The sequence below is a fragment of the Microcaecilia unicolor genome, chromosome 7, assembly GCF_901765095.1.
Source record: "Microcaecilia unicolor chromosome 7, aMicUni1.1, whole genome shotgun sequence".
Classification (NCBI taxonomy): Eukaryota; Metazoa; Chordata; class Amphibia; order Gymnophiona; family Siphonopidae; genus Microcaecilia; species Microcaecilia unicolor.
This window is the reverse complement of record NC_044037.1, coordinates 234,848,638-234,868,101: the sequence shown is the minus strand read 5'-3', so window position 1 is coordinate 234,868,101 and position 19,464 is coordinate 234,848,638. Positions and strand designations below refer to the sequence as shown.

The 19,464-nt window shown below is 46.9% G+C and overlaps 1 protein-coding gene across 1 annotated transcript in view; it reads right to left on the bottom strand.

The window, feature by feature from the left end:
* TTC21B (tetratricopeptide repeat domain 21B) overlaps positions 1-19,464 on the bottom strand; it is a 220,258-nt gene that overhangs the window by 64,007 nt on the left and 136,787 nt on the right. The window contains 2 exon segments of the mRNA XM_030209686.1: positions 1,667-1,777; positions 11,487-11,675. Of these exon segments, the coding sequence (XP_030065546.1) occupies positions 1,667-1,777; positions 11,487-11,675 (300 nt within the window).

Here is a 19,464-nt window from a genome sequence, read left to right as displayed (position 1 = left end):
CTCGACAAAACATTACATACAGAGCCTGGGCCTAACAACTGGTGCACTCCTCCGACAACCACATCCCTTCCCCATGGGTGCACTGACCTTGATCAAGATACAGTGCTGTGCCACAGGACTTTACTGTACTGCTTTGTGCCTTAGTCTTTTTTTTCATCCAAACTTTAAAAGCCGTGCAAACAGATCTTGGCCCTCAAAGATTCCAGTCAGCCAGGAGCTCACTAGAAGAGCCAAAACTAGGAATGAACCCCCTAGGGATTTCCCTGCAGTAGGGCAGGGAAAATCAATCCTACATGGCTGCTGCCCAAAGCCCTAAGCGTTGATCCACAAACGAAGGGGGACGTAGGGCCAGGCACTCTGTCCCCCCACTCCTCAGCCCTGCTGTTGATTACCGTAGTCGTCTAAACATCTGTACCATCTGCTAAAGACAGAAAAATGTTGGCTGGGGACCTCTCAGATGCCACTATTAAAGGCGGAATAGGGTCCCTTAACACATTTTTTCTGTCTTTATCTTCTTGAAGAAACAAACTCATTAATTTGGACTGGATATGAAGTATAATTTCGAGTCCTCTCACTTGCCTTGAAAGCTCTTTGAAAATATGCTGGTACATAAGGTTTTTTTTATCCTGCATATCCTGGTGGCCAGGGCCGTGCCTAGGGTCTCTGGCACCCCCCTGCAGACCATCAGTTGGCGTCCCCCTGCATGCGCGCGCGCGCCCCCCTCGCACTTTAAATTTACCTCTCTCCACCTCCGGCTCTGACGTCTGCGCGGCGTCAGTGAAAGCGCTGCCTAACGTCTCTCCACCAGCCTTCCCTTCGTTCGTTCGTTCCCTCTGTGTCCCGCCCTCAAGGAAATGACGTCAGAAGAAGGCGGGACACAGAGGGAACGAACGAGCGAAGGGAAGGCTGGTGGAGAGACATCAGACAGGCAGCGCTTTCACTGACGATGCGCAGATGTCGGAGGCGGAGCGAGGTAAATTTAAAGCACCGGGGAATCGGGGATGGAGCAGAGGAGTAAGGTTTTTTTAAAAAAAAATACAACTTGACGGCGTGGCGCCCTTGAAGGCAGGCGCCCCCTGCGGCGCTTACCGCGCTTACTGTGTTGGCACGGCCCTGCTGGTGGCCAGAAACAAACTTATGCTCAAAGTCAGCAGCACATTCCACGGACCCTGTCACTGACTGCAAACATATAGGAGAGTTTCTGGCCACTGGAGGAGGACCTTTGCTGCTGGTGATGCTTGGGGATCTCTGCCAACCATAGAAACAGTGCTGCAATTTCGGGGTGTGGTGTGGGAGGCCTGAGCCAAAGTGAGTAGGCCTAGGCCTTCCAGGGCTACACCATTGGTTAAGACCTAGGCCTTCCAGGGCTACACCATTGGTTAAGACCATGTTGATATTACATAATTAAATCTTGGAACATCTCAGTGGACTGTCCCCCAGAGTTACCGCCTTCTCCCTGTTGGTAGTATGCATATTTTTCCCTATGGAGGGTCCATGCAAGTTTTTAAAAGGGCTTTTTCTACAGGAAAACCCTTTACAAATTGTCTACATAGCATACATATGCTAATAGACTATGTAATGCCCTATATACAGTGTAACTAAAAATATGCTACTTGATTTTACTCAGCCAATTCATCTGATTCCCTAGTGTGATGTACTCACTGACCATAGTTGCTGCTTCATTGTCTTGGTCATTCTTTAATAACAATGTACATTGATGCTGGCACGCATCTGTGTCATCCTGTGCAAGATATAGCTGTGCAAGCTCCAGCATGACCTAAGATTAAAGAAATAACAGACAAGACATATTATATTGGACATTAAAATCTATGAGCCTAATGCTGACAGATTTTGAGTTTTCAAAGCATGTACAGCCAAAATTTTCTGTCAACTCTAAACCCTGTGAATCACTCTTTTTATCTATTTTATTTGGATTCTGTGCACACCTTTTTCAGTAGTAACTCAAGGCGAGTTACATTCAGGTTCACTACGTATTTCCCTGTCCTTAGGGGGCTCACAATCTAATTTCGTACCTGAGGCAACAGAGTTCAGCGATGTGCCCAAGATCATAAGGAACAGCAGTGAGATTTAAACTGGGCACCCCTGGATGTCAAGCCTAGTGCTCTAACTACTAGGCTACTCTTTTAGTAGTTGTATAAAATGTTGCCTAGTTAGGAAACAGTAAAGACCAGTCCAATGGCAATACTGCAGGCTAATAGACAGGGGTGGGGGGTTAGAGTCCTAGATTTAAATACTGCTCACAAGGCCAATATGCCAAAAATGGCACCATATGTATATATCATTACAATGGAATCTGCACTTAGGCAATCACTTGGGGACTCTTGTTACAATGGCAGGCTTAGAGATGTAGGGAAGAGGAGAAAAGTCCTAGTTCATGGTACTTCTACTTTGGATTTCTACCCTTGTGGTAAAAGAGAAAGAGAAAAATTAGGGCAGGCTCTGATGCCTGCCATAACCTTTGAGAAATTTGCCACAAACATTATATTCTATCTTTCAGAACAACCGAAGGAAGCTGCTGGACTACTTGAAAAATCATGAAAACTTGAGAACAGCACAAGATCTTCAGCAGAAATGGTCACAGAGATGGCTTCCCTGTGATATGGTGCACGAGGACATAATGTGCACGTTGTACTTCAAATAGTCAGGCAAAGGTAACCTTTAATGCCTAGGTAAGAAGTTTTCAATAAATGCTACCAACTTCAACCCTCCAGTGCACTCAGGATACAAGCACTGATTCTCTGATTTTTTTTGTATTAATATATTTTTATTCAGAACAAGAATATACAAGGAACAAGCGCATTATGTTCCCATAATAACCAATCAACAATACATTAAGAAACTCTCCACCTGCCCTCTTCCAATAAACACAAACTCTAAACCATGCAAGTGTCCACTGTTGCTTCTTTAGCAAACACCCCTTAAACTGCCCCCTTCCCCCCAAGCAAGTAATTCAGCCAAATGAGTCCAGTCGGGTCAAAATGACCATGGCGTCTATCAATCAATTACTCCAAATCCCAGACTATTTTCACTTGGAGAATTCAGTCCAATAATGTTGGGCCCTCAAGATGTTTACATTTAAAAGCAATCACACATTAAGCTGTTACCAAACACATACATTTAACCCTCACATGCCGCTTAGGTAATTTTTTATTGTTAAGCCCAATAAACAAGCTACGGACCAAAAGTTTTGACTTATGAACTAGAGCAAGAGGGATCGCTTTTGCTCCAATTCTACTGAGCGATCAAGTATATTTTACAGGCATTTAACTGGACAATTCATCCAACTTCTCACCTTCAAAGGAGTAAGCTCGTTCCTTCTTAGGTGTCACAACCTATTTGACCCCTGACGCAGGCACTGGGTGCTGAAACACAGCCCGTGTCGGATCACTAAGGAAAGAACTGATGTTAAAGTTACATGATTAAAGAAACCGTGTCCCGATTCTGAAGACTCCCGGTGCTTCTTTTTACTATTTGAAGATATGAAAATAGCCAAGTTTGTTGGACTTTTGTGTATCTAGAAAACTAATAAAACTTAAGTATAAAAAAACAAACAAACCCTGAAGGACTTTTGCTTGCCTGTGCTGCTGTTTGGTTGACATAAATTACTTTGTTTTCTTGGATAGTGCTCCTTCACATCTGGAACTTAGCACTGCTTCACTATTAGGATAAACCTGGGGTTAACTTTTTGACATCTATAGTTATTTTTGTGTCAATCAGCCTACATATATAATACAGAGTTTCAGCTTTATGATGATGAGACAGATCAAAGTGTTAATCAATTGATTTTAAAATCTATTTATTTATTTATTGGGATTTATTAACCGAATTTATGAAGAGATTCACCCAAGACAGTGCACAGCAGGTACAGTTCAACATAAAACTTACAAATATTTTTTTTACAGCTAACAATAGTATAGTGACCAAGTATAAACATAAATACAATACATGAGGTAAACTTGAAATCAGCAAACTGAAATCTAATAATAAGACTACCATGAAACAGTGTCAAAAATATATACATTTAACAACACTGAATTCAAATAACAGAGATAATTTGAGGTTGTGGCTCTGCTTTTCTATTTTTATTATTTATTATTGTAGACTCCTGAGACAGGAACTTCTGTGCTGAAACACGATGCCATGTCGAGTCTTACACATTGCAGCAATAAAACAAGTGTATTCATCCCATTGTCTGTTCAGCCTGCTTCCTTCTCCCGCTTTTTGGTTTGTTCTGCTTCTGTCCTCACACCTCTTCTGGAGGGTCTGTGGGATTTGGAGGAAGAGCAGTGTATGCAGCAGTATTCTGCCACTTGATTCTAGTTTTCAGTTTCCTATTTATTTGATATATTGTGTATCAAATCATATCTATATCATATACCTACAATAAAAAATATAAACTAATAGAAAAACAATAAACATAACAAATAAAATCATACTTGATCACACAATTTAAATTCTTCTAACATCATTAAAATTATTTCTTGATGCAATGTCTTAATTAGGCTGATTTTACTGAACAGCTGATCTCTGAAAGCCTTTAGGGTGTTCCACATCATCCTTAGATCCAAGAAATGTATCTAATGAAACATTTCCTAAGCAAACCATAGGCCCTGAATGTGGAGTCGCAGTACATGAGCTCCCCAGCAAAGGCTGGATGTATGTATCTGTGGTTAGGAAAATTTGAGTTTGATCAATTTTATCCTGCTAGTTGCTGTGTTGCTTTACACATGTATTTCTGATGCTTTACTCTCTGTGCCCCATTATATAGCACCTCTCAGCACACCAATTTGCTACCAATCAAATCCCTCCAGCTCCTCAAGTGATATCATTTCTGCTCTTCTACATAAGGTCACTAACACCTCCAAGGTGCTTGTTAGTTTTGTCCTGCTAGTCTCTGAGTTACTTTACCCATGTGCTTCTGATTTTTTGTTCTCATCCCACTCATGAGATGACATCATTTTCAGGCTCCAACATAACGTCAATACCACCAAGGTGCTAGCACAGTGGGCACACACCATAGCAGTGTGTCTAAGAAACAGAAGGTGCTCCTCCTTAGCTTTCTAGGCTCCTTCTTACTCTCCTAAATTTAGTACATTTATGTCGTTGTTTCCTCCCAGCTGTCAAGCCTTCTGGGGCTGGAGAACACTCAAATCCTCGGCTCAAGGTATGATTCGTAGATCTCCTCATTGTCTTATCCAGGTGCCTTGTCACAACTCCCTCCAATCTACTCCTCCTTTCTCTGCCATGCCCATTGATCTTTCAACATGTGTTTTCTTCAAAGAAAAGAATACGTTTTTTTGGAGATCTGGAGACCTTACATTCAAGCCTTAACCTCACGTGCGCGAAGTTCAGTATTAAAGGGTTTATAGGTTTTTTTTTGTGTGTCCTTTCTTCTCTTTCTCCTCCTCTAGTTTTGGAGGTTATGTTAAGAACAAGTAGGCCATAGAGGCCAAGAGGGATAAATCCGGAATCCATGCACAGAAGTGGTGGAATGGGAGGTGATAAGAAACAAACACCTCTCACTTGATCATGAATATCAGTCTAAGGGGTGGAGGCCTCAGCTGGATATGGGTGGAGGCTGCTGGTACCGTGGTATAGACCACATCGGAAGGCATGGCTACCTTGGCGAGACTGACCACACAATGTCAGCTTAAGTAATGATTGAGAGCTAAGGATTAAATGGTTGATCCAGAGTTAAAAATGTTTATATATTAGATTAGTGTAACAGTTTGTTCTAAGTTGTTAAAGTTCAATACAACAGAGGTGGGGAGGGGGGAGGAGAGGGGGGAAGAGGAAAACAAAGGGGGGGGGGGAAGGGAGGAGGGTAGGGGGAAATACAAAAGAAAAGATGTTTGTTGCGAGTAGAAGAGAAAAATGTTGGTGTAACTGCATTGTTCCTAAAGTGACCAAATTCTGTGTGTATTAATTGTTATTTCTGACAATAAAAAAAGATTTAAACATAACATGTGTTTTCTTCACTCCAAATGTGCTTTCATTTGAATGTGATTTCCTTCATTGGGGGGGGGGGGGGGGGGGGGGGGGGGGGGAAGCCAGTTGGTCAGCTGAGTATGTGCAGATCAGCCAATCGCTAAGTGCAGCTGATCTGCGCTTGCTCAGAGCGGCTTTTCATACATATGAAAGCCATGAAAATCTTTTTTCTTCTTGAAAACTGCTGAGCAGCATACAACATTGGGGAACTGTTGTGCTGCAAACAGACGAGGCAGTAAAGCACTCCTCCAGTTACTATGAGAAGTTCCTCCTGCCTGCCAATCACAGCGAGTTTAGCTGACACCAGAGAAGCAAAACGCGCTGTGATTGGCTGCTAGAACACGAGGAGGAGGAACAAGCAGGAGAGCTCCGGGGATGGAGTGGGGGATTTGTAGCTGAGCCATGCAAAACTTTTATTTTATTTTTTTTTAACTGCTGTGTTTGAGGGCAGCAAACTGTTCCATTAGGGGGAGACAGCTGTGGTGATTAAATAGAAACGTTTGCTACAGACATATGGAAGGCACTCTTTACCAGTCATTTTTATCCCTTCAGGCTCTAAACACTTCACTGCCTTCCCTGCTCCGTCGTGTCTCCTCTCTCCCAGGGTCCTTCTCCTCCTGCAGGAGTGGCAAAGGTGGGTGTGGAATACTTCCTGCAATGAAGAACTGTCCGGACCGACAGCTCCAGACCTCACGTTAAGATTTCAGTGCTGAAGGTAGGGCTTGCTTCTGTGCATCCGGTCAGAAAACGGCTGTGCATTGCCTTGCTAACACGTTTGTATAGTAATTAGCTCATTATAATAGCTTTGCATTCCGTTTTTGTTAGCTACTACTGTGATAGGAAAATAGCTCGGAGAACCCTTTTGTGCATGCCATGTTTTACTCCTTGCTCACTAAACTGGCTAGAACTAGTTTAAAAACCACGTTGCTGGCTCGTTAGGTTTAGTGCATCTGGCTCTAAGTACTATCTGAACAACTGGTTCATTCTTCTTGTTTGTAACCTGTATAGAACTATTATGGTGTTAGTGGGATATAAGTCCAGTGTAATGTAATGTAAAGCGAAGATACTTACCTATAGCAGGTATTCTCCGAGGACAGCAGGCTTCAAATTCTCACAGGTGGGTGACACTGATCCACGTCGCATGGTCCAGAATTCGAGTTTTGCAAGTAGCTCGTGAAGAGCTGGTAGGATTGTATATGGGAGATGAGCATTGAAGCCTAGTATATCTTCCTCCCAAAAGAATCCAGGGTTCTAGCTTCTCTGCCTGGGGGCACCAAGGCATAGTCCCTAGCTCTTTTGAGAGCGGATTCCACCACCATGAAATTGTGAGGCAACTGAGGCCTATCAAAACCAAATGTACCATGGATCCGATACTGGGTGTCAATCTTCTTGGGCATAACAGGGACCGACAGAGGGGACTCCCAGCCTCCTTAGGAGGAGATGTATAGTCCAGGACCTTCAGCATCTTGGTCCTGGGCGCATCCTCCACTTCCAAAGGAAATGGAATGGCCTTAGCCATTTCCTTAACAAAAGATGGAAATGAAGAGCTCTCTGGCGAAGACCGTCTCCTTTCAGATGACCGTCTCCTTTCAGGTGGGGGGGGGGGGGGTCAGAGAGAATCCCATAAGACTCATCTAACATAGTAACATAGTAAATGATGACAGATAAAGACCTGAATGGTCCATCCAGTCTACCCAACAAGATAAACTCATTTTGCATGGTATATGGTACTTTACATGTATACCCGAGTTTGATTTGTCCTTGCCATTCTCAGGGCACAGACCATAGAAGTCTGCCCAGCACTGTTCTTGTACTAAAAATTTCTGAAGCTAGCGTCGAAGCCCCTGAGGAAAACTATCTGGGATCCTATGAATCCCAAGAGCGCTCCTCCTCTGTGTTGGACAGTATCTCCCTATAGGACTGCCGAGACCGAACATGCCTCGGTACCGAGGAACCATGTCCCAGAGAGAGGCGTTGAGAAGTCAACTCCTGCCTCGACTTCGGCAAAGCTTCCTCCACTGGTCAGAGGCCACACCGCAAGCTGAGGGCCAGGCAAGGCCACAATGGAAGGTAAGGTAGGCAAAAGGCATTGCATAAGACCATCCAGCAGCTTAGGAAGCAAGGCTCGGATGTGCTCATCGAGGGCCAACACCAAGAAAAGATGGGATACCAGTTCAAGCGTAAGTTGCGGAACAGCTGGGGTCGACTTGGGACTGGGATCTTGGCTGCTTGGAGACAGGTGCGTTGGCACCTCCTGTATAGAGGGGGAGCGATCCTCCTGGCACCGACGCTTCTCGGGTGCAGAATCCTTTGACGCCCCAGAGGTCCCAGCACCATGCATCGAGGGTGACCAATGACGATGCTTCTTGGCCTTCACCCGAAGTGTGTCACCAAGGCTCCTCAGTACGAGGAGCATGATGTTGGATCCTCACGTCGCCTCAGAGTCGGGTCTGACGATGGACGGTCATGGGGGCCCTGCACAGCAGGAGGCCTCGAGAGAGGTGGAGACCCACTCAATGCTTCACTGCTCCCAGTGACTAAGGGTCTAGAAGCAGCCATGCTTACCGACACTCCCGATACTGGTGCAATGCTTGACGTCGATGCAGACGCCCCCAACCTCGATGCCGATGCAGAGGAACCGGACTTGGCTCCAAAATTCCTCTCTCGTTGAGCCTCTCAGAAAACCTGGGTTCTCCTCTTCATGCAAAGACAGAGAACACAGTTAACAGGGCTATGGTCGAGCCCCAGACACTGCAGACACCAACAATAGGTGTGTTTTCCTGATATAGTCCGATTGCACTGGGTACAGCGCTTGAAGCCATTGGGAACTTTCATGGACATGGATGGAAAAACTTTGTCGAATAAATTAAACAACTCAATGGTGCTTGAAAAAGGGGCAAGGCACAAAGAAAGAGACCTGACTGAAGTCAGGGCCTAAAAGTGGCCCAATAACGACATAAAAAAAATAATAAAACTTAAAACTGGGCAAAACAAATTTAAGGAAATTGAAAAAAGGGTAAAAAGGTCCAATAAAAGGAGCCAAAGAGAGTTGCAGAAAATAGCCGGAAGGCGCAAAATAGCGCTCAAAAAACCAGGCAAATGAGGAGAGAACAAAACACAGAACCTTCTCCTCACACGGAAAAAATAGAACTGAGACAGCGTTCACTTGACGGATGGGAAAGCACTTGTGCATACACGGTGGAGAACGGCTCACGCTCCACAAAGCTCTGTTTTTAGCTTTAGCAAAATGCTGGACCAGGTGACGTGGATCAGCGTCACCCACTTGTGAGCAGATAGAAACCTGCTTGTCCTTGGAGAATGCACTATTCTCTCTTTTTGATTTCTCTTCCTCTTTCCTGGTCTGGTCATTTTCTCATTTCATTCACTCTTATTCTCTTTTTCCCTTCCTTCTCTAGCTTCTGCTTCATTAGATCCCTTAGGAACTTCTGTTGTCTATTAATTTTGGTAGTTTTACATTATCTGCTGCCTCCCTGAAAGATCTGATCTCAGCATGGTCACATCTGCTGACTTCTTGTATTGACAAACTTACCCCTTTGTGCAAAGTAGCACCCCCCCTCCCCCTGTTCCCAAATATAATCCCTGGTTTCATTCAGGACTATAAAATCTCAAGTGCCTTCTCAAGTGGAGAAGGCATCACACACTCTCTTTTCTTCATCCCTGAAGGCTAAAAAATCTTATCTTACTCTTCAGCCAATGAACCAAACAAACATTTTCATGCTCTGGATCAATTATCACCTCCTGTCAATATTGCTTCTCGTAATGTTTCCCATCCCCTGCCTACTGACCTCTTTGCAAGGTCCCTACTGCCAAAAATGTTCTTGCTTCACAACTCCTTTCTTCCATCCTCTGGCCCCACTTCTGCTGTTCTCTCCACATCTCTCAATTCTCCTATTTTTTTCTTGTCCCCACCAGACCAGCTAATTTTTGCGCCATTTCTAATGTACCTTTTCTTTCCATGATCCTTGAAAAGTTTAACTGGCCTTTCCTGGAAAAAGACCCTTACCCTTCACCCTTGGTAAGCTAGCTTCAGAACAGGGTACAATATCAAATCTTCACTTAGAATCTTGATTTGGCTTTAGTCAAATCACGCATTGGATTTTTGCAATGCTTTCTAGCAATGATTTTTTTTTCCTTCGGAAAAAAGAAAAAGTGCCAGTACTCACATTCAGGGCCATACTTAAGGAGTGCTGTGACCACTGAGGGACATACTCCCAAAATAGCCACACCCCTTTAACCAATCAGTCTGTGAAGGGCAGCACTGCAACTATTATATACAGCTTGTTGGTAGGAGTTCAGCTTGTTCCATTTTCTCAACTACAGAATGAAGGCCCACATTAGAAATAGAAAAAACAGCAAAAACTAACTACAGACCCTAAGAAGACAGATTCTGCCTGCCTGGGATGGAGGTTCCTTCTTTTTTTTTTGGGGGGGGGGGGTGGAGGACATCAGTAAATATATGGAATAAAATCAGCCCCCCCTCTTTCTCATAGAGGAATTTTTTTTAGTAGCTTCTGGGGCATTAAATGAAATCAAATAATTTTATGTTTAAAAATACTACTGCTAGAGGTCATATGTGCTAGAGGTCATATGAACCCGGAGAAGCTAAAGGGAAAGAGCAGAGAAGGTCCCTCCTGCCCAGGCACATCATTCTACCAGGAACCTCCTGGGTTAGTCCAGGTGTGAGGGGCATGATGGATAGGCTTCTTATTGGGGAACTTCCTGGGGGGATTGACTTTGTATAAGAGAAGTTCCTGTCAAGAGGTGATGGGGGGGGGGGGGCTTATTTTGGGGAGAGTGTTTTCATTTGGGAAGCTGATTTGGTGGTGGGGGAGTCTGATCTTGAAGAGTGGCATGATTCTGGGAAGACTTTCCACAGGGGCTGATCGGGGAAAGAGGGAACCATGCGATGTGGCTTTTTTTTGTGTAGCATTGGGATAGTGTTGGGGCTCGCATTACATGTATCAGCATGTAGCGTAGGTGCACCCATGCTATTTGCCAATGCATGTTATATGGGATCATGCAGTATGTGTCTTCCCTGTGTAGTAAATGCAAGGCAGGAGCTTGCCACATCCTATATCCTAAACTTTTATTGCATGGGCTTCACATTACTGTATCTTAAGTTTTGCACTTAAGATGCAATAAATATCCTAATAAATAAGTGCATCTCTTAGTTCCTTCACTGTGGTAATGACCTAAATCCAGCCATTACATGTCATCACTGAGCAATGACTGACTACCTCCTTCCAAGGGCTGTGAATGCTATTTCTGTAACACTCTCCATCCCAACTGACTCGGGAAATAGAAGACCTGGGTTGAGAACTGAGCCCAGGTCTCTACACCTGGTGGTAAAATACACTGCCACTGCATTATCATACTTTATTAGTGGTTTTACTATTTGCCTTCAGGTGCCCCAGACAACTTATATGAAAAAACATCAAGTAAAATACTTATCCTACCTTGTTATCAGTTTCACAATAAACAAGCGCCTCTTTGTAAAACTGTATTGCTTTCTCATAGTCTTTGCGGTTTGTGAAGTGTTTTGCAATCTCTGCACAAATTTCAGCAGCCAACTGCTTCTGTCCAGGAAGCGCATCTGGCTGTTCCATTTGAGCCCGCTTTAGTATTCTGGCTTGCAGGTCTCGAGCCTTGAAAAATTAACGAAAAAAAGGAGAGAGAAAGGAAGAAAAATATGTACCCATTCATAGGATAAATCAATAGACTACTGATTAAAATAGCCACACACACTCTATAGAAGATTACACATGTATATACACTCCCCTTTATATGAGGTTCAGATTTTTAAAGAAAAACAGTCTCTCTCTAGTTTTGACTGCATTTGCAAATGTAACACAGTTTCACAGAATATGGCACCTTACTTTAAAATGTATGCTCATTATTGTGTTCACTTTATAAACCACATCCTTACACATAGCGAATGCTACATACCTGTAGAAGGTATTCTCCGAGGACAGCAGGCTGATTGTTCTCACTGATGGGTGACGTCCACGGCAGCCCCTCCAATCGGAAACTTCACTAGCAAAGGCCTTTGCTAGTCCTCGCGCGCCCATGCGCACCGCGGCCGTCTTCCCACCCGAACCGGCTCGTGTTCGTCAGTCCCATATGTAGCAAGACAAAGACAAGGGAAGACACAACTCCAAAGGGGAGGCGGGCGGGTTTGTGAGAACAATCAGCCTGCTGTCCTCGGAGAATACCTTCTACAGGTATGTAGCATTCGCTTTCTCCGAGGACAAGCAGGCTGCTTGTTCTCACTGATGGGGTATCCCTAGCCCCCAGGCTCACTCAAAACAACAAACATGGTCAATTGGGCCTCGCAACGGCGAAAACGTAACTGAGATTGACCTAACAACTTATCCAACTAACAGAGAGTGTAGCCTGGAACAGAATAAAACATGGGCCTAGGGGGGTGGAGTTGGATTCTAAACCCCAAACAGATTCTGAAGCACTGACTGCCCGAACCGACTGTCGCGTCGGGTATCCTGCTGCAGGCAGTAATGAGATGTGAATGTGTGGACAGATGACCACGTTGCAGCTTTGCAAATCTCTTCAATAGTGGCTGACTTCAAGTGGGCTACCGACGCGGCCATGGCTCTAACATTATGAGCTGTGACATGACCCTCAAGAGCCAGCCCAGCCTGGGCGTAAGTGAAGGAAATGCAATCTGCTAGCCAATTGGATATGGTGCGTTTCCCCACAACCACTCCCCTCCTGTTGGGATCAAAAGAAACAAACAATTGGGCAGACTGTCTGTTGGGCTGTGTCCGCTCCAGATAGAAGGCCAATGCTCTCTTGCAGTCCAATGTGTGCAGCTGACGTTCAGCAGGGCAGGAATGAGGACGGGGAAAGAATGTTGGCAAGACAATTGACTGGTTCAGATGGAACTTCGACACAACCTTTGGCAAGAACTTAGGGTGAGTGCGGAGGACTACTCTATTATGATGAAATTTGGTGTAAGGGGCCTGGGCTACCAGGGCCTGAAGCTCACTGACTCTACGAGCTGAAGTAACTGCCACCAAGAAAATGACCTTCCAAGTCAAGTACTTCAGATGGCAGGAGTTCAGTGGCTCAAAGGGAGGTTTCATCAGCTGGGTGAGAATGACATTGAGATCCCATGACACTGTAGGAGGTTTGACAGGGGGCTTTGACAAAAGCAAACCTCTCATGAAGCGAACAACTAAAGGCTGTCCTGAGATCGGCTTACCTTCCACACGGTAATGGTATGCACTGATTGCACTAAGGTGAACCCTTACAGAGTTGGTCTTGAGACCAGACTCAGACAAGTGCAGAAGGTATTCAAGCAGGGTCTGTGTAGGACAAGAGCGAGGATCTAGGGCCTTGCTGTCACACCAGACGGCAAACCTCCTCCATAGAAAGAAGTAACTCCTCTTAGTGGAATCTTTCCTGGAAGCAAGCAAGATGCGGGAGACACCCTCTGACAGACCCAAAGAGGCAAAGTCTATGCTCTCAACATCCAGGCCGTGAGAGCCAGAGACTGGAGGTTGGGATGCAGAAGCGCCCCCTCGTCCTGTGTGATGAGGGTTGGAAAACACTCCAATCTCCACGGTTCTTCGGAGGACAACTCAAGAAGAAGAGGGAACCAGATCTGACGCGGCCAAAAAGGAGCAATCAGAATCATGGTGCCTCGGTCTTGCTTGAGTTTCAACAAAGTCTTCCCCACCAGAGGTATGGGAGGATAAGCATACAGCAGACCCTCCCCCCAGTCCAGGAGGAAGGCATCCGATGCCAGTCTGCCGTGGGCCTAAAGCCTGGAACAGAACTGAGGGACTTTGTGGTTGGCTCGAGATGCAAAGAGATCTACCAAGGGGGTGCCCCACACCTGGAAGATCTGGCGCACTACCCGGGAATTGAGCGACCACTCGTGAGGTTGCATAATCCTGCTCAGTCTGTCGGCCAGACTGTTGTTTACGCCTGCCAGATATGTGGCTTGGAGCACCATGCCATGACGGCGAGCCCAGAGCCACATGCTGACGGCTTCCTGACACAGGGGGCGAGATCCGGTGCCCCCCTGCTTGTTGATGTAATACATGGCAACCTGGTTGTCTGTCTGAATTTGGATAATTTGGTGGGATAGCCAATCTCTGAAAGCCTTCAGAGCGTTCCAGACCGCTCGTAACTCCAGAAGATTGATCTGCAGATCGTGTTCCTGGAGGGACCAGCTTCCCTGGGTGTGAAGCCCATCGACATGAGCTCCCCACCCCAGGAGAGACGCATCCGTAGTCAGCACTTTTTGTGGCAGAGGAATTTGGAAAGGACGTCCCAGAGTCAAATTGGACCAAATTGTCCACCAATACAGGGATTTGAGAAAACTCGTGGACAGGTGGATCACGTCTTCTAGATCCCCAGCAGCCTGAAACCACTGGGATGCTAGGGTCCATTGAGCGGATCTCATGTGAAGGCGAATAGTCATCTGCATGGACTGTAGAGCTCCTGCCTCGGATGTGTTCTTCACCAGCCAATCGTCGAGATATGGGAACACGTGTACCCCCAGCCTGCGAAGTGCCGCTGCTACTACAGCCAAGCACTTTGTGAACACTCTGGGCGCAGAGGCGAGCCCAAAGGGTAGCACACAGTACTGGAAGTGACGTGTGCCCAGCTGAAATCACAGATACTGTCTGTGAGCTGGCAGTATCGGGATGTGCGTGTAGGCGTCCTTCAAGTCCAGAGAGCATAGCCAATCGTTTTCCTGAATCATGGGGAGAAGGGTGCCCAGGGAAAGCATCCTGAACTTTTCCTTGACCAGATATTTGTTCAGGGCCCTTAGGTCTAGGATGGGACGCATCCCCCGTTTTCTTTTCCACAAGGAGGTACCTGGAATAGAATCCCAGCCCTTCAACCTCCCTCCGACCGGCAGATCGTCCGGCACTGACACTTGGATGTCAGCTATGCTCTGCTGGAGCCAGTCAAAAGCTCGTCCCTTGCTTTTGCTGGGGAGCCGAGGGGCCTTGCTGAGGCGCACGCTGCTGACGAGAGCGAGTGTGCTGGGGCTTAGCCTGGGCCGCAGGCTGTCGAGAAGGAGGATTGTACCTACGCTTACCAGAAGAGTAGGGAACAGTCTTCCTTCCCCCATAAAAACGTCTACCTGTTGGTGTAGAAGCTGAAGGCTGCCGGCGGGAGAACTTGTCGAAAGTGGTATCCTGCTGGTGGAGCTGCTCTACCACCTGTTCGACCTTCTCTCCAAAAATATTATCCGCACGGCAAGGCGAGTTCGCAATCCGCTGCTGGATCCTATTCTCTAGGTCGGAGGCACGCAGCCATGAGAGTCTGCACATCACCACACCTTGAGCAGCGGCCCTGGACGCAACATCAAAGGTGTCATACACCCCTCTGGCCAGGAATTTTCTGCACGCCTTCAGCTGCCTGACCACCTCCTGAAATGGCTTGGCTTGCTCAGGGGGGAGCTTGTCCACCAAGCCCGCCAACTGCCGCACATTGTTCCGCATGTGTATGCTCGTGTAGAGCTGGTAAGACTGAATTTTGGCCACGAGCATAGAGGAATGGTAGGCCTTCCTCCCAAAGGAGTCTAAGGTTCTAGAGTCTTTGCCCGGGGGCGCCGAAGCATGCTCTCTAGAACTCTTAGCCTTCTTTAGGGTCAAATCCACAACTCCAGAGTCGTGAGGCAACTGAGTGCGCATCAGCTCTGGGTCCCCATGGATCCGGTACGGGGACTCGATCTTCTTGGGAATGTGGGGATTACTTAAAGGCTTTGTCCAGTTCGCCAGCAATGTCTTTTTTAGGACATGATGCATGGGTACTGTGGACGCTTCCTTAGGTGGAGAAGGATAGTCCAGGAGCTCAAACATTTCAGCCCTGGGCTCGTCCTCCACAACCACCGGGAAGGGGATGGCCGTAGACATCTCCCGGACAAAGGCCGCAAAAGACAGACTCTCGGGAGGAGAAAGCTGCCTTTCAGGGGAGGAAGTGGGATCAGAAGGAAGGCCATCAGACTCCTCGTCAGAGAAAAATATCTGATGTCCTCCTCCTCCTCGCACGAGGCCTCACCATCGGTATCAGACACAAGTTCACGAACCTGTGTCTGAAGCCGTGCCTGGCTCGACTCCGTAGAACCACGGCCACGGTGGGAGCGTCGAGAGGTAGACTCCCTCGCCCGCACCGGCGAAGCTCCCTCCACCGACGTCGTCGGGGAGCCTTCCTGGGAGGCGACCGCAGTCGGTACCGCAAGCGGCACCGATGTCGGAGACCTCACCCCGGGCAAGGGGCCAGCCGGCACCTCACTCGACGGTACCGGTGGCGCAAGCACCCCCGGTACCGGAGGGGAAGGGCGCAACAGCTCTCCCAGGATCTCTGGGAGAACGGCCCGGAGACTCTCGTGCAGGGCGGCTGTGGAGAAAGACATGGAAGCCGATGCAGGAGTCGAAGTCAGAATCTGTTCCGGGCGTGGAGGCTGTTCCGGGCTGTCAAAGGTGGAGCGCATCGACACCTCCTGAACAGAGGGTGAGCGGTCCTCCCGGTGCCGATGCCTGCTGGGTGCCGACTCCCTCGGCGACCCAGAGCTCTCGGTACCGACGCGGGAAGGAGACCGGTGTCGATGCTTCTTTGACTTTTTCAAACGAAGCATGTCACTGGAGCTTCCTGGTACTGACGAGGACGTAGAATCCAACCGTCGCTTCCTCGGGGCCGAGGCCGAAGAAGGTCGGTCTCGGGGGGGCTGTACCGCAGGAGCCCTCAGGGTAGGGGGAGACCCACCCGAAGGCTCTCCGCCACCAGCAGGGGAATGGACAGCCCTCACCTGCACTCCAGACGAAGCACCACCGTCCGACGACATCAGCACTAGTGGAGGTCCCGGTACCACCGACGCCGACGCAGCCTTCCGATGTCTCGGCCCCGACGATGCAGAGGATCGATGCCTCGATGCAATCGATACAGTCGCGGCCGAGGACGGAGGTCTTGAGGCTGTCGACGTCGACGCACTCGATACTGCCGGTGCCAATGCCGACGAAGAGCCCGAGAACAAAACGTTCCACTGGGCCAATCTCGCTACCTGAGTCCTTTTCTGTAAAAGGGCGCAAAGACTACAGGCCTGTGGGCGGTGCCCAGCCCCCAGACACTGAAGACACGACGCATGCCTATCAGTGAGCGAGATTACCCGGGCGCACTGGGTGCACTTCTTGAAGCCGCTGGGAGACTTCGATGACATGGGCGGAAAAATCACGCCGGCGAAATCAAAACTCGTAATTGCGGTAAGGCACCAAAAAGAGGGGGAGAAAAAACTCGACCCGAGGCCTCAAAGGGGCCTACCCCGAAAACGAAAGGAAACTTATCGGGGCCAAAAACTAGAAATACGGGGAAGGGAAAAAGACCGTAAGGGCCTTCTCCGAAATCCCTTTTTTTTTTTTTTTTTAAGCGAAAAAGCCAAAAGACGTGCGAGGGTCAACTTAAGGGGCGCAAACACGACCGTACCGAGCGCGGACAAAAGAAGACTGACGAACACGAGCCGGTTCGGGCGGGAAGACGGCCGCACATGCGCGGTGCGCATGGGCACGCGAGGACTAGCAAAGGCCTTTGCTAGTGAAGTTTCCGATTGGAGGGGCTGCCGTGGACGTCACCCATCAGTGAGAACAAGCAGCCTGCTTGTCCTCGGAGAAACTTATTTTTGTTGGATTAATCTGGTAAGTATCTGTGTTTAGGGAAAACACACATTAAAGGAAAATGTCCAAAGCCATTTTGGCAGGAAAAAAGAGCATTTTTATCCATGAAAATGGGCTTTTTGAATATTGCCCACTCTCAATGTAGGTTAACTTACAGGAGTTGCTCAGCAACAAACAGTTTAGAGGTGTCCCTAAAGGTGAAGTTAGCTTGGAGGAAGAAAAAAATGAATGTAATATTGAATTTTCAAAACTGTACAACCCTTCTACTAAAATGCAGTAGTTTCTGCACTTACCACATGTTTAACACAATATATAACATGTGGTAAGTGCAAAGCCTGTGCTGCAATTGCAGGGATCATACTCTGAAGCTGCAATGCATTTAATGTACTGCCACCAAGTTGCATGCCTGAGTTGATAGCATGGGCCCTCACACTATCAGTCTGGGCATGCTACACTGTGACCATACATTAACATCCTGCATGACAGCTACCCACAACAGTGCTACCCATTTGCAGCACCCTCACCCATTACAACTCTGATCGCCCGATGAGCAAGCTGACCCACCTAGAACAGAGTCCCAACTCCCCAATCCATACACTTCCCCCTTCCAGAAGTCCCATTTTTGACAGGAAACTTCTTCCGCTCAATCCAAGCACTGAGCCTCAATCCATACACCCTACCCCCTTTCAGAAATCTTGCACCCCTGTATCCTACCCTCCCTCTAATTCTACCCCAGGAACACTGATCCACCACTACTGACCTTTGGGTAAGCCTTTGAAGGCTGGGAGAGGGTAAGGTGCAGGGGGTGGGTTTCCTGTTGGGGACATGATAAATCTGGAACGGGGAAGAATTTATACAGAGTGGTAAGATGGCACAGTTTTCTGAAAATGATCAGTACCACATATATGTAAGTCAGTTTTGTCAGGTTTCTTCTTTCTCGCAATACTAGAACCTCACAAGACTACTTTAGAAGGGGGAAGGAAAAGATTGCTGAGCTGCATTTTTAAGGAACTATTGGGTTTTTTTTAATGATACAGCTCTGTAGTTTCTTATAAGATGTGAGCATTGCATTGTGCACTGTGGACTCGTGAGGAAGGCATGTGTGAACTTTAATAATAAAGAACTGGGGTTTTTTCTGACTATTTGTTCATCTGCCTGGTGGTTCCCACTGTATTTTGTTGCCACATTTAACGAAGACAAAGGAATCAACAATCTGTCTCATTTTATCAGTGTGCAAAGATATGTGAAATGAAAAATTTATAAAAAATTGTAAATGTTTTCTAATCTGTAATTATAAACCTCATTAAAGTGTTTCTGAAAGTTTGTATACATGAAGATTTGAAAGTTTGGACAAGTTCCTGGAGGAAAAGTCCATAGTCTGTTATTGAGATGGACATGGGGGAAGCCACTGCTTGCCCTGGGAATGGTAGCATGGAATGGTGCTACTAATTGGGTTTCTGCCAGGTACTAGTAACCTGAGGCCCTGTTTACTAAGCAGCGCTAAAAATTAGCACACGCTAAACACTAGAGACACCTATAGGAATATATGGGCATCTCTAGAGTTGAGTGCGCTCTAAAAATGTTAGCGCACCTTAGTAAATAGGGCCCCTGGATTGGCCACTGCTGGAAGCAGGATACTGGGCTAGATGGATCATTGGTCTGACCCAGTATTGCTATTCTTTTACTGCATAAGTAATTTTTTAAGTATCCGTGTTCATTTATGTTTTGTACAAAGACTTATGATATATTTGTTCTAAAAACTACTTACCCTTTCTTTATCCAGAGACTA